The sequence below is a fragment of the Nansenia antarctica genome, assembly GCF_963989245.1.
Source record: "Nansenia antarctica genome assembly, chromosome: 3".
Lineage (NCBI taxonomy): Eukaryota > Metazoa > Chordata > Actinopteri > Argentiniformes > Microstomatidae > Nansenia > Nansenia antarctica.
Genome location: NC_137688.1, coordinates 66019052 through 66034768, shown reverse-complemented (window position 1 = coordinate 66034768; position 15717 = coordinate 66019052). Strand labels below are relative to the sequence as shown.

General features: G+C 46.0%; 1 protein-coding gene across 1 annotated transcript; it reads right to left on the bottom strand.

Annotated features, from left to right (window-relative positions):
- Nucleotides 1-8720: 8720 nt before the first annotated feature.
- LOC308154281 (tubulin alpha-4A chain-like) lies at nucleotides 8721-10864 on the bottom strand (the record flags this gene model as incomplete). Its single annotated transcript, XM_080527446.1, is given in 7 exon segments — nucleotides 8721-8947; nucleotides 8950-9348; nucleotides 9351-9690; nucleotides 9822-9873; nucleotides 9875-9962; nucleotides 10137-10364; nucleotides 10831-10864. Coding segments are annotated over 7 exon segments (1368 nt in total).
- Between the last annotated feature and the right edge of the window lie 4853 nt (nucleotides 10865-15717).

The window sequence follows — 15717 nt, the reverse complement described above, 5'->3', positions numbered from 1 at the left end:
TAAAAATATTTTATTATTAAAAAATATGTATTTTTATGAATCTGACTGGGTGGGCCAGGCCCACCCATAGATCCGCGCCTGCTCAGGCGCATAAAGAACATGAAAGGGCTCATGTCTCTATCACAACCACAGCACAGCTAGGCGCGAATCATGCGAAGGGGAGCAGGATATGGCAGGGGACTTTTAGGCAAAACTCCGGTTTTGAAAAAAGCACTCCGTACCTTTACGAGGTGATAACTACTAATAAGCTGCCAATCCAAAAGGTCTATCATATCAAAACATAATCTAGGGATGTATAGGAATAAGAAAATCACATCTAGGATTTGCCCAGAATTTGGTAATGAAAAATGGTTTGGCCCAAGGACTAAGCTCTGCTTGATGTGAGAATGTGAGAACTTGATATTAAGAGGTGAGAACTTGATATTATGCATTAAGTCATGGTTTTCAAATAGTCATTACATAAACATTAGTCTGCAAATGTATATCTTCCTGTATTTTTACCATAACGAAACACTGTCTAAAAGATAAGGTCTGCTTGATGTACACGTGGAGCAAATGATGTGGCTAGCTAGCTCTGAAATAACATTTCCGAAATTTGCTTCACTTACACTTTTATTTTTTCTTAACAGATTTGGATTGAACTTCAGCTTCCAGAGAGAGAACTTGATATTAAGAGGTGAGAACTTGATATTATGCATTAAGTCATGGTTTTCAAATAGTCATTACATAAACATTAGTCTGCAAATGTATATCTTCCCGTATTTTTACCATAACGAAACACTGTCTAAAAGATAAGGTCTGCTTGATGTACACGTGTAGCAAACGATGCAGCAAGGAGGAGCCGGGATCAAACAGCTGTGTCCCTCAGCCAACGCCATCCCAGGTCAGCCAATAAAAATGTATTTAACATTGAACTACCATCCTAACCAGCTCTCATTACTGTGAAATGTTATGCTAGCTTTTCAGTCACTCTACAGATAAGGGAGCTCACTTCATAACTAGCAAAATCTAGGCTCAAGCTGTGTTTATCTTTTTTTGTAGTCATGGGTGACCTGGCCAGTTTCATAACAGCAGTGGTTCCAGGCTGTGGACTACAACCTTTGCTGGATGTAATCGAAACCCTTGGCGTGACTACTGTGGAGGACCTACACTTTGTGGAAGTAAAAGACCTTGAAGGTGTCCTGAAGATAGTAGAAGCGAGAAAGCTTCTTGCTCGTGCCAAAAGTAAGTGAAACATTGACTGTGCATGTCTTCATTTTTATTTACTGTATGTCAAACTAATGTGTTATACTTTTGTTTAGGTTACAACAGCAGAGAAACCGAAACAGATTTGTCCGTGACCAGTGACTGGAGCCCGTCTGCGAGCTCTGTGGCCTTTCCTGCCAGTCCAAGCCTTTTTTCTCTTGTCAGAAGTAAGTAAAACCATTGTATTAACACACTTACCTTTTCAAATGACAATACTTGAGGTCTGTTGCGACCAGAAGGGAGGTTCCTCTGTGCTGATTACATAATTAGCTGCTGCCTTAATGAAGTAGACATGGAATGAGGTCAAGTTTGAGCACTCTAATGGGTTCTCCTATTAAAAGGGGGGTAGGCTCCCAGATTTCTATGCACTTTTTGTCATGATGTCTCGATGGTAATCAATAAATGTAATGCCAATAAATAAAAAAAATCCATAATAAATAACGGGGTCAGGGGCAAATTTACCTCCACCCAGTCAAAACTCAAACCAGCAGGTTTAATTGAACGGCCTAGCTGTCTGTCAGAAGCCGAACCAGAAGGTACCTATCATCATAATTTATTGATTACCATCGAGACATCATGACAAATGAAGAGATTATAACAAAAAGTACATAGACATCTGGGAGCCTACCCCCCCATACTGATTTATTCATTGTTGCCGTCTTCACTGTTAACATTCAACAATGGTCACACTGAGTAGTGTGCTTGCAGAGGTGGTGATCAGTGCAAGCACCCAACAATGTGAGATACTCTTCTGTGCCTGTTTTGACATGCAAAAATGAATGTTATAATTCACTGCCATTTAGGACCCTCTACAGACCTTCAGAGCAGCAGTTCTGAGAGAGATGATGTACAGTTGTTTGACTCCTCTCTAAGCTCACCTACAAGCTCCATGTCACCTCAGTCCACTCCAAGACGATGCCCCATCACAAATAAACGTGCGTACATTTGCCATGTATACTTTTAACTATAGGGGATGTTGAAGGTTTCATTCAATTAGTAAATGGATGGCCCAAAACTGCTCTTACTGTTAAAGGAGCACTAGGCGGCCATTTATTGGTAATCAATAAAATAAGCGGTTTGACACAGAAATTAACATGTGAAATCTGTGGAAGAGGCAGGAGTGAAAATGGCACTATTCTAAAATGGTTCAACGTATGTTCAAAAACAACACATGAATTGAAAGCAGACATTATGGGCTTTGACCTCATAGTTCATTGTTTCATTTGAAATACAAATGATATTGTCTCAGAGGCAAAACAACCAATCTCACGTATCTGTGCTAATTATGGCTCACTGTATTCCAGGTCAGCGTGATGGAGATGAGATGGCCTCCACCAGTGAATGCTCCATCAGCGGTGAGAAGGGAACAGCAGCACTGGACAATAACTGGCACTTCAACTTCAACATACAGTGGAACCTCATGCCTTCGCATATAAAGAATGCACTGGAGAAGAAAGAACGGCCAACGGCGAGGGATAGAAGAGAGATCATCAGGTTGATTGCCGCAGAAATCCTGGTTGTCTGCAAAAAGCCTCAAAAGAAGCACTTGAGTGAAATTGCCCGCAAGATGGTACTGGACTATCCTAAGTCCTTCAAGGATGTGATCGAGGATCAAGTAGTAGGTAGTGGCTACGATTCTATAACAAAACAACTACAAAGCAGAGTGGACAACAACAAAAGGATGGGGCCACCAATGATGACTCAGCCCAGCAGTGTTGACAAGGGAAAGAAGACACGGAAAGTCTCTTATGGATGTGTGAACCCAGAACCTCAACTGTCTGCAAATGATGAATCCCAGAGCAAGATGAAAGAAGAACTACACAGAATGTTTCAGGAAAATGAGAAGGATGAGAAGAAAATAGAAGCATTGATGACAAACACGTTTGCCTCCCAGAGAAGAGATGTCCTAAATGAAAAAGACACACAGACCTTGAAAGAAGAATGGCCCTATCTTTTCAACACAACTGGATTGAAGGCTCATTTCAAGCAACTAACCGGTGTCCACATAAATGAAGAATTCCATGAAGGCCATGAATAGCAAATACAAAAAAGTCCTGGGATATTTCAAGTGTCAGCGCCCGGAAAGAGAATGTGTTGCAGCAAAACTCATACCTCAAATCCAGGCTGTGGGTGAAGACTCCTGTGGGGCTGTGTTGCTGCTTTTGGCCCAATTCAAAGAAGATCAGAACAAGATGCTCATAAATGTTGATGATACCTGTGTTGCAACAGATGTGGACTTGCAGCATCTCCCCACAACCCCATGCATATTGCTGTGTGGTAAGTGAAAGTATATTAACCATTTCATGTGCACATACAATACAGTCATTGTTGAGAAAATGTAATGTATAACAGCTCAGTTTTGACTCTCTTTTTCTCTCTCCCTCTCGTATCGCTGTCTGTCTGTCTGTGTGTGTCTCTGTCTGTGTGTGTGTGTGCGCGTCTGTCATACCTTCACAGGAGAAAGCCCACTGACTGCATCTGCTTTCATGGTAGCAGTGGACCAGGTGGTGGTCAATGACAGAGTTGGAAGTTTCACAGAGGCAGTTAATGGCATATTCATGATATACTATGTCCTCAACATCGACTACCCTGTAGAGCTTTGCGCAACATTGGAGTTTCTTCAAAGGTAATTGTATATTTTTTAATCTTTAATTTTTCATTTACCGGTATAATTAACTTTTAATCATAAAGTCCTTGTAGCAGAGTTTGAGACTGAATCAGTGCGGTGCAGAAGGCAGGGCATGAGTGACGGAGCCCATTCTTTCAAACATTCATTGAGAGCAGCGCACACTAGGCAACAGCAGAATCACAGTGTACAGCCAAGGCCCACCAATGTGAATGAACAGAATTGTGTAAATGTACACCATTTGACAACGATGTCAAGCATTCTATGTACCACTCCTCTACCAACAGATGCATGTTCAAGATAAATCCGGACAAGGGCTCAAAAGTACAAAAACAAGGCAGTAAGAAGCGTGTCGCAGTCAATCCCAAGGTCCTGTCACTCATATCAAAGATATCGGAGTATGACTGGCTGTAGTGACAGGTGATTTTATTGTTATTAATTTGATTCCTTGTGATTTATTGACCCAAATAATGAAAAAAACTGTCTAGACAAAATTGACCCAATAATTTAATACTTGAATATTAAGAGTAGTTTTGGACTTTGCGTGATGCCTGAGTGATTTCTTTCCCCAGCCGTTTCTTTATATGTCTATTCACTGTTTGAATAAAGTTTGTTTAAAGGAATGGTAACAAATCAAATCCTACTTTTCAAGGACTTTCCAGGGAATCATAGTGTCCTTTTTTCGTTTTCACAGATGCACCAAGGATCAGTGGAGGCTGGTGACTTCCAGAATTGAGGAGGCCAATTTTTTTCCCGCTTGCTCGCTTCACTCGCGATGGAATGTTCCCTGTTCTTCTTATCTGTCTTTGTTAAAAAGTATTAATTTGTGTTTGGCGGTACTGAAGGGATTGGGACACTCTCAGGATGGTGGATGAAGCAGCTTTTATTGCCTGCACAATGGGTCATCAAATAAACAAAACAATTGGCATGAATCTCTGGTCCGCCTGCAGCAGCTATTGTCCCTTCTGCTCAGGCTCACAACATTCACCACAACATACTACATACAATCAATGACATGTCAAAAGCACTCAAACACTATGTCAATCAGACACACAACATACAATCCAGAACAATACTTCATTTCCATAAGTATCTTCAAGCGTAGATTAAAGGATGTGGTCACCGCTCGCTGTACCTGCTTTGGTTAGACTTCTCAATGTTTTAATCACCTTGTAAATACCCCTACCATTGTTTGTCTATTGTATTGTTGCCACTGTCTTATGTCCTGTCTTGTTATCTGAACAGTTTTTTAAGCTACTATTTTGACCCTGTCTTGGCCAGGTCTCTCTTGTAAAAGAGGTTTTAATCTCAATGTGACTTCCTGGTAAAATAAAGGTACTCGAGCACGGCGGCCAGGTAGACCGGTGCGCCAGCGCCCACACGATGGGCATAGTTGCCTTTGCGCAGGAGCCTGTGGACACGGCCCACTGGGAACTGGAGTCCGGCTCGGGAAGAACGGGTCTTCGCCTTGGCCCTGGCCTTGCCTCCGGTTTTACCTCTTCCTGACATTTTTCTGGATTCTAGCGAGTTCCGTAAGCACAGAAGAAAAGAGTCTGAAATAATAGAAACCTGCGTAGTGTGTCGTACTTATAGCTCGCCGTGACCGGCGTTCATTGGCCACCAGGCCGATGACACCTCATCCAATTGGCTCTCTCCGTTCTTGCTGCGACTACAGCTGGACCCTTCTCAATTGGCGTGCAACGGACCAATCCGGCCTCGGAGCAGAGACGCGCATGTGCGCGCGCCCTCCCGCCACGCCCCGCGAATGACCACTGAGCCCACAGATATCCACAGGAAGTGTCGTAGAGCAGAGTGATACCAGCGATCAATTCAACACTTTGAAGAATATTTCTGTACAGTCCAGTTAATACAAATATAATAGGCATGTGGAAAATTAGATATTAATTGCACCAATATGTACATTTTAAAGATCCAAAATGCTTTTTCAAAATTGATAAAACAAACAAGGAGGAAGGGCCATTAAGTTCCATTAGTTCATGACAGTGACAACAAGTGGTGGGAGGGATCTTGCCTGTATTTTCAATGTTTAGTTCTGTAAAAGAATAATAATACCATTTCAAAATGTCTCATATATATGTTCTTCTATATAAGATCTTCTGTTGACAGGAAAGAGTACCTGGGTGCTGAAGTACCAGGCTGTACCAGCGCCAGGACCTGCACCAGGATCTGAGCTCCGCACTGGACAAAGCAGTTCCGACGACGAGGAATGACTTGTGAAAAGTGTATACGCTAATAAGATGCAGGGAATCTTTCCTGGATACAAGGTGTACAGGTTTTTCGCCCTTGCTTGCTTGCTGTGCGCTTGTGGTCCTCAGGCCTCTCCTCAGCGGCCCCGGCCGCCCCGTGTGTTTGGTCTGTTCCGCCGCCGGGGCACCTGGTTCGGCTAGCCAGGTACGGAGCTATTATGGTCTGTGCTTGGTTGGCTGGGCCGGGTGTGCTGGTGGTGGGGCGGGTGTGTGGGGCGGCTGGGGGTCCCCCGTGGGGAGGGTTTGGGGGCTGCTGCTGTGCGCTGGTTTGCAAACTGGAAGTAGTCGCTCTATGAGTAGAGGGCTGCAAGGGAATTTTCCTGGATGCACAGTGTACACAGTTTTTTCCCTTGCCTGCTTGCGTGTTCTGTCATCATGTGAAGCGCATTGGGTCACATTTTGTGAGAAATACGCTATACAAATAAAACGTGTTCGTTTTCACTCTCATAGCCTTCTTTTTCACCTCCAGGTTCATCAACCCCAACCCTCCATCCTTACATTAATTCTCTAATACCTCTCGTGAAATCCTATAAGTGTTCTCCAATGACTTTTGTCCGCTATATGGTGGTGGTAAGTTGAAGTTTGTGGTGTCGCAGCAAAAAAAGCGCCAATTTTTCAGCACCGGATCTCCTACAATCCGAAATCTGCCCCTGGCCTAGACTACATAATGTTAATCTGAATTAATCAAGGATGAAGACTATTTCACCATACATGATGCATCATAGCTCTTTGCTCGCTGATGGGGTCCCATGTTGTGCAGTAGGTGCCCTTTTTTTCTTTTTGCCCCTGCCCTTCAAACAGCCTGAGTCCGCCACTGTTCTAGAGCACATGCTGGTGCTGATGGAGGACGATAACAACCAGCCACCGACAGTGAGTAACTATTTGATAGCTTGATGTTAAGAACTAATGGATCAAACTGTTTGGGGATGGATTTTGCTAGGGCAATAGAGCACTGCAGGTGTACTTTGGAAAGGTTGCCCCCCCCACCCTTAGAAGACCTATCCCGCCAATAAACAGATTGTAGCCTGGCAGATGTACTTCAGGATAGGAAATGGACTTTCTTAACCAAGACTCAGTGATTACTAGTACCTCAGGACTGGAACCGTTTACCCAGACTGACAACTGATCTATTTTAGGAATTAAACTCCTTGCATTGATGTGCAGGAGACCCAGGTTCTTTTGGGCACAGAAATCACCAAAACAGAGATAATTTGTAATCAAACCAGTAAGGGTATTGGGGAGCAACATTTGAGGGAACGAATTACTAAACAGAGGGAACGGATTACTAAACCGAGGGAACGAATTACTAAACAGATTCACACATCAAATATTTTTTTTCTACCATGTGACCCCAGGGGGGCTCCGTAAGAAAAAGGCGTCAAAAGTGTTACTTTATCAGAGAATAATGGTGCCTTCGGCAGATGTAGGAAACTCTGATACGAATTCCCTAGTGGGAAATAACCACCCAATTTGGACACAAGTCAGAGTTTGTCGGGAAACTCGGACCAGTATGAAGATACGTGTTGTGACGTTCCACTGTAATCCCCCACCTTCTTGTGAGAAAACAGACGCTGATTTAGACAGTAATGGTAAAACAAATAATTAAAATAATAATAATAAAAGGGTAAAAGGTTAATTAGAAACTCCCCACACCTGTGCTAATCCCTCCACAGTCGAGACCAAAACCACCCCCCAGTAGAACAGCCCACTACCTCCCCCAGTAGAACACCCCACCCCCTGACACACACACAACCAACCGCTACTACCACACTAACATGTTAATTCGCAGGCTGATGAAACCATTTCCTGTCCATGTCATCTAGGTAGTTAGATGTGTGGCACAGACTGTCAATAAAACCATTTGACCATGGAGAAGTGTGTTTTAAGTCAGAGTGAGTTATCTACCTTTGTATTACAGCTTAGATTAGCTAGGATACAGCTCTTCTGCCCCCAGCTGTGTATCCATGAAGAGTGAGGTCACTGGATCCTCTGTTCGTTTAAGATTTTTACAGTGAGCAAAGGTAACATCACATCCTCCCCTTTAAAGCTGTAAAGGAATCCCTGCCGCACCAGGCATGATTAGAACCATCATTACACATCTATGTATGGATGGACAATCTGGTTACACTTTCAGTTCTAATAATGTTCATGGAACACAGCACACCTATGCAGAAGATTTGACCAGTTCTTCTGAACAAGGAAAACCTAGTCAACAAAGTTAGATGAATCCTACTTGCAGTCACGCTAGTCTAGTTGTCATGTCAATCCTACATCTGTCTAGTACATGTCCATTCCCAAAACCTAGTAGCTAACCTTAAGTGAGCCCTGCTTTATAAAACCTAGTAGCCATCCTTAAGTGAGCCCTGATTTATAAAACCTAGTAGCTTATCTTAAGTGAGCCCTGCTTTCTAGCTTTTTAAAAACTTGGACAGATGCAACCAAACATGTGTTTGCTTTGAAAGGATGAACAAATCAATTAAGTGGAAATGACAAAACATCAAGTGCAAAATGCTTTTGGATTTATTCAATGTTTAGACAAGGGGTTGCTAAGAACAAATATAAATACTGAAGATGGAATCAGTTTAATATTCTTCCTCATCATCTTCACAACAGTCACCAGAGTCCAGCCCCACCTCCTCATAGTCCTTCTCCAGGGCAGCCATGTCTTCTCTGGCCTCAGAGAACTCCCCCTCCTCCATGCCCTCTCCCACATACCAGTGTACGAAGGCCCTCTTGGCATACATCAGGTCAAACTTGTGGTCCAGTCTTGCCCAAGCCTCCGCTATGGCAGTGGTGTTGCTCAACATGCCCTCTGCACCTTGGCCAGGTCTCCCCCTGGCACCACCGTCGGGGGCTGGTAGTTGATGCCCACCTTGAACCCAGTGGGGCACCAGTCCACAAACTGGATGGAGCGTTTGTTCTTTATGGCAGCGATGGAGGCATTGACATCCTTGGGCACCACGTCACCGCGGTAGAGCAGGCAGCACGCCATGTACTTGCCCCGCCTGGGATCGCACTCCACCATCTGGTTGGCTGGCTCAAAGCAGGCGTTGGTGATCTCAGGGACAGACAGCTGCTCATGGTAGGCCTTTTCTGCAGAGATGATGGGAGCGTAAGTTACCAAGGGGAAGTGGATACGGGGATAAGGCACCAGGTTAGTCTGGAATTCAGTCAGGTCTACGTTCAGCGCTCCGTCAAAACGCAGGGAGGCGTGATTGAGGAGACAATCTGGGCGATGAGGCGAATGAGGTTAACATAAGACGGCCGGTCCACTCCAAGGTTACGCGTGCAGATGTCAAAGATGGCCTCGTTGTCCACCATGAAAGAGCAGTCAGAGTGCTCCAGGGTGGTGTGGGTGGTCAGGATGGAGTTGTAGGGCTCCACCACTGCTGTGGACACCTGGGGAGCTGGATAGACTGAAAACTCCAGCTTGGACTTCTTTCCATAGTCCACAGACAGGCGCTCCATCAAGAGAGAAACAAAGCCAGAGCCCGTCCCACCACCAAAGCTGCGGAAGAGGAGGAACCCTTGCAGTCCTGTGCACTGGTCAGCCTGAAAACAAAACAGTCACCCAAATGTTCAACATCGAGACTTGCGTCCTTGCAGAGATGGCACAGGAAAAGCCATAGAACATGGACTAGGAATAATTATAAATGTACTGCATCACTTTTGTGGAGCCTTACCATTTGACGTATTCTGTCCATCACAGGCTCCACAATCTCTTTGCCGATGGTGACGGGCGTAGTTGTTGGCAGCATCCTCCTTGCCACTGATGAGCTGTTCAGGGTGATACAGCTGACGGTAGGGTCCATTCCGGATCTCATCTAGAGAAGCAGTCACATTAAAATGCATGCAGAAAATGAATCAAGGCAACTAGTCATTGGAGTACCACACAAGATAAATTAGGCTTCACATGCTACCAAGGCATCGAGACTAAATGTAATGTAGTCGGTACTATGAACCATCTACCAGTGTAGAGCAAACGTGCACCTCCTTACCAACAACTGTAGGCTCCAGATCAATGAAAACAGCCCTGGGAACATTCTTCCCACTCCCAGTCTCACTGAAGAAGGTTCCAAATGACAATTCAGCCAAAGCAACAGCACCAGAGTCCGCCAGAACTGTCCCATTTGGCTGGATACCATGCTCCAGGCAATATAACTCCCAACATGCATTGCCTATCTGGACACCTGCTTGGCCGACGTGTACAGAGATGCACTCCCTCTCTTAAGAAAAACCCTTCATCTTAGACCAAGAAATCAAATCATTGTCATACTGTACCAGCTACCTTTTATCCAAAGTGTGTACCAACACAGCTAAGTCAGGAAAGGTGGGGCTCACCACATCAAACTCAATTAATTGAAGATGACCCAAATACTCTGTTAGTGTGCACACAGCTATAAATGCACCAGTTCAAGGAGGTATGCTTACCATATTTCAGCAGTTAAGAAATTAATGTGCAGCTGGGAAATGAATTATTGTTAAAACCCTGAAAGAGTTTCACAAATATGCCACGTAAATCAGGTCAACACACAAGGTCAACACACATGTTTACAATAATTCACTTGTGTTAGTGAAATCAGCATAGCCTACTTGCTTTCACTACTCTACAACACATAAATTCCTCCTTACTTACCGAGGAACACAGCAATGCCTTCTGAGTAAATTAGGCTGATTATATAGGGCCTTCACCTGCCCTCAATGCTGCAGTGGGTGTGGCATTCATAACCTCAACAATCAAGTGCAGTGGGTGTGGCATTCATAACCTCAACAATCAAGTGCAGTGGGTGTGGCATTCATAACCTCAGCAATCAAGTGCAGTGGGTGTGGCATTCAATTGAACTTTTGTGATACTGAGGCCAGATGAGTGCTGAGGAAATTGCACATCACTTTGTATATGATTACAATTGATCCTTGCTGTGACTCTTTCAGTTTAAGAAATCAGTTATTCCAAATCCTTTTAATATCTCTAATCCAATGACACTTCACATGCTAAACATATCTCATAGAATGAATCTCATGTAATTCCATCTCATTTCATTGCACTATGAACCATTTGGGGCAGCAGACCCTCCGTCTGCCAGGTACACAGGTGTGTGGAACTGTAATAAAGGGCAGCTTGTGATTAAATATATTAAAGGATTACAATGGTATCTTCTTCTACTAATCCAATAAATGTATTTCTCCCTCTCTCTACTATTGTCATGCCAGGCCACACATTGATCAACAGATCCCATTCAACTGCAGTGCACGATGTTTGTGGTGTTCTGATACGCCACATCCAAGTGCTGCTGGCCGCGATGACCTTGCTGTATATGGAGGACCAAGTCTGTCAAAATTAACAATAAATATATAGATACATAAATGAATGTATGAACAAATAAATGAATGAATACACACAGTATAACGAAATACATTTCTATATTTATTTATTCTTTTCCACATTCATTCTTTGTTTTCCACTTTCATTCTTTGTTTTCCACATTCTTTTCCACATTCATTCTTTCTTTTCCACATTCATTCTTTCTTTTCCACATTCATTCTTTCTTTTCCACATTCATTCTTTCTTTTCCACATTCATTCTTTCTTTTCCACATTCATTCTTTCTTTTCCACATTCATTCTTTCATTCTTTCTTTTCCACATTCATTCTTTCTTTTCCACATTTATTCTTTCTTTTCCACTTTATCAGATCTGTATGCAAATATCTGGGGGCGTATCTTGCATGTTGTCCACGCCCCTACGCATTTTCATTGGTTGATACCGCACGTGACGTGTGAAAGCAGCGACGCAGTTATCATCACAGACGGGTAGAGAGTCTATAGCCCCGTTCTCACACAGCCTCTTTCTCCCTATAATTTCCATGGAATCCCAAACTATGTCGACATCCCAAGCTATTCCCGTGTTGTCCCCTTTCACACATGTCGACAATGGTCTATACTGTCAGGTTGGGGATCGCTCTACCGTGGAGCGACCCTTTGGCGCCCCCTATGATGTGTATTGTTTCTCTGTCTGTCCTAATTGTCTGTGATTGTTAACAGCTGTGAGTGATTGTCTTGGTCTATTTAGTTCCCCCTGTGTTTTCCCTCTGTGTCGATTGTTCACTTTATGTTGCGTTGTGTGTGGTGCGTGTCCTCATAGTCTTGTCGCAGCCTTATTGCTCCTCGTCTGCCCAGGAGATAAGTATCCTATGACTATTGCAAGTAGTTTGTATTGCCTTGTTAGCTTAACGGCGTTTGGGAGACAAAAAGCCGACTCCCCTTTTCTTTTGTATTTTTACTTCCGCATTCCTCTGAGACTTGCTTTCTCCCCGTTTGTTTCATCGCTATTTTTGAATCATATCCCTGCATCGTTCCATTCTGTTCTGCTCTGCATCTGGGTCCAAACACATTGACTAACCGTAACAGAACAATCGACCATTATGGACCCAGCAGAAATAGAACACCTTCGTACTGTGCTAGCAAACCAGGGGGCTTTGGTAGCCCAGCAGGAGAGGATTCAGCAGACAATGATGGCCCAGCTACAGCAGCTGACCCTCTCTATCAACAACTTGATGGCCGCCCAGGACAACCCTACTCCACCAGCGGCAGCGGCAGCTGCGGCACCCCCTCTTCTTCCAGTGAGCACTCGGGAACCCCGGCTGCCTCCTCCCGAGCGCTACGATGGACGACCAGAGGGTTGCAGAGAGTTCCTGACCCAATGCTCACTGATCTTCAGTCTGCAGCCCCTGACCTTCCCCACCGAGCAGTCCCGGGTGGCGTACATCATTACCCTGTTGATGGGCCGAGCCCTCTCCTGGGCCACGGCCGAGTGGGAGAGCCAGTCACCGGCGTGTTTCGATGCTACTGCCTTCACCCGGGAGTTACGCAAGATATTCGACACCTCCCGGGTGATATCGGGGCACGAAGCCGGCCGGCGGCTCACGGCTTGTCGACAGAGGGATCGCTCGGTGGCGGACTACTCCATAGAGTTCCGCACCCTGGCTAAGGAGGCGGGTTGGGAGGAGAGAGCTCTGGTGGTACTCTTTGCGCAGGGGCTCTCGGAGGCGATGAAGGACGAACTCGCTCTCCGGGAGCTCCTGGAGCGGCTGGACGGTATAGTGGCGCTCTCGGTGCAGGTGGACAATCGGCGCCGAGAGCGAGCTCATGAGAGGGGCTCATCACAGAGTGCTCCGTCCCAACCCCCTCCAGCTAGAGAGGCCGCCCGATGGTTTCCGGAGGAGACCACGGAGGGAGAGGAGGCCATGCAACTGGGCGCGGCACATCTCTCCAGCACGGAGAAACGGCGTCGGCTGGACGAGCGGCGCTGTTTTAGGTGCGGGCGCAAGGGTCACCGCTATGCCACCTGCCCAGGGACCTCGGGAAACGGGGCAGCCCGCTAGTATCGGGAGGGGTACTGGCGGGTGGGGACCTACCCTCTGGGTTTAACGACCCACAAACTTTTTTTTAATGTAAGGTGCGCTGGGGGGGCAGTATTCGTCGTGTTCGGGCACTGGTGGACTCAGGGGCAGCGGGGAATTTGATGGATAAAGGTCTGGTCGGCGGGTGGGGGGTTCCTTTAGAAAGGTTGGGCCAGTTCGGGCCCTGGACGGTCGGCCTTTGGGGTCGGGTACCATCACTCAACGCACGGTGCCGGTGCGCCTCCAGGTAGGGGGGGGTCGTTGGGAAACCATACAGTTTTTTATTGTAACCTCGCCCGATTGCCCTATCGTACTAGGCCACCCCTGGCTAGCTGCTCTCAACCCCCGTATTGACTGGTCTACAGGACGGCTCGCCTTGGAAGCAGCCTCTGTCACTGTGCACGGTGACACCCCGTTCACTACCCCACCCACTACTCTCCCATCCCCGTTGCTGTCCCTATCCCAACCTAAGTCACACACCACTCCCTCTAGTCTCACTGTTCCTGCTCCCCTCCCCAGTTCCGACCTGACAGGCGTGCCCCGGATATATTGGGACCTGGGGGAGGTATTTAGTAAATCTAGGGCCCAGGAGCTACCCCCTCATAGACCCTATGACTGCACTATTGATCTCCTACCGGGTACGTTGCCGCCACGGGGACGCTTGTTTTCTCTTTCTCGCCCGGAGACTCTCGCCATGAATAACTATATCACGGAGGCACTGGCCGCGGGTCAGATCCGTCCCTCCACCTCGCCGGCTGGCGCAGGCTTCTTCTTCGTGGCGAAGAAGGACGGGGGACAGCGTCCCTGCCTTGATTACCGGGGGCTGAATGACATCACGATTAAGAATCGTTACCCACTTCCTCTGATGGATACCGCCTTCGAATCGCTGCAGGGGGCGCGACTGTTTACTAAATTGGACCTTCGCAATGCTTACAATCTGGTGAGGATGAGGGAGGGGGATGAATGGAAAACCGCCTTTAACACACCCAATGGACATTATGAATATCTAGTTATGCCGTTTGGCCTCGCCAATGCCCCCGCAGTGTTTCAAGCGCTGGTAAATGATGTACTGCGGGATTTAATCGGTCACTCAGTTTTTGTATATCTGGATGATATTCTTATTTTTTCTAAGGACATTGCTCAACACCAACAACATGTCAGTCAAGTCCTCCAGCGTCTCCTCCACCACCAATTATTTGTGAAAGCGGAAAAATGTGTCTTTCATGCAGACACAGTTTCATTTTAAGGGTTCATTGTGACGAGGGGGGATTTACGCATGGATCCTGCTAAAGTTAGCGGCGTATTTAGACTGGCCCCGTCCCTCCTCACTCAAACAGCTACAGCGATTTTTAGGCTTTGCGAACTTTTATAGACGGTTTATCCGTAACTTTAGTGCCCTAGCTGCCCCTCTTACGGCTCTCACCAGGACCACCCTGCAGGCCTTCGTCTGGTCCACGAAGGCGGAGAGCGCCTTCGTGGACCTCAAACAGCGGTTCACCTCTGCCCCTGTCCTAGTCCACCCAGACTCTGAAATACCATTTCTGGTGGAGGTGGACGCCTCCGACGTAGCGGTGGGAGCAGTACTCTCCCAGAGGTGTGTAAAGGATGGGAAGGTGCACCCATGCGCCTTTTTTTCACGTCGGCTGTCATCGGCGGAATGGAACTACGATGTAGGGAATCGGGAGCTTTTGGCTATTAAATTGGCGTTGGAGGAGTGGAGACAGTGGCTGGAGGGGGCCGTGCAGCCTTTTGTAGTATGGACCGACCGCAAAAACCTGGCCTACATTCAGGGGGCGAAGCGGCTCAATTCACGACAAGCCAGGTGGGCGCTGTTTTTCACTCGCTTCCGCTTCTCCATCTCCTTTAGGCCAGGGTCTAAGAACACTAAGCCAGATGCCCTCTTCCGACAGTTTGACCCGGTCGACATGGTAGAAAGAACCCATCCCATTGTTCCAGAGACCCTCATTGTTGCCCCCGTGTCATGGGGGATTGATAGAGTGGTAAAGACGGCACTCAGACAACACCCAATTGTTGTATTTGTATTGTACATTGTAATTATAATAATAATAATAATAATAATAATAATAATAATAATAATAATAATAATAACATATATTATGTTACAGTAGAGAAACAAAAAACAGTTACCAAAACTGCAAAGTTGCAAAGTAGGCCTATCAT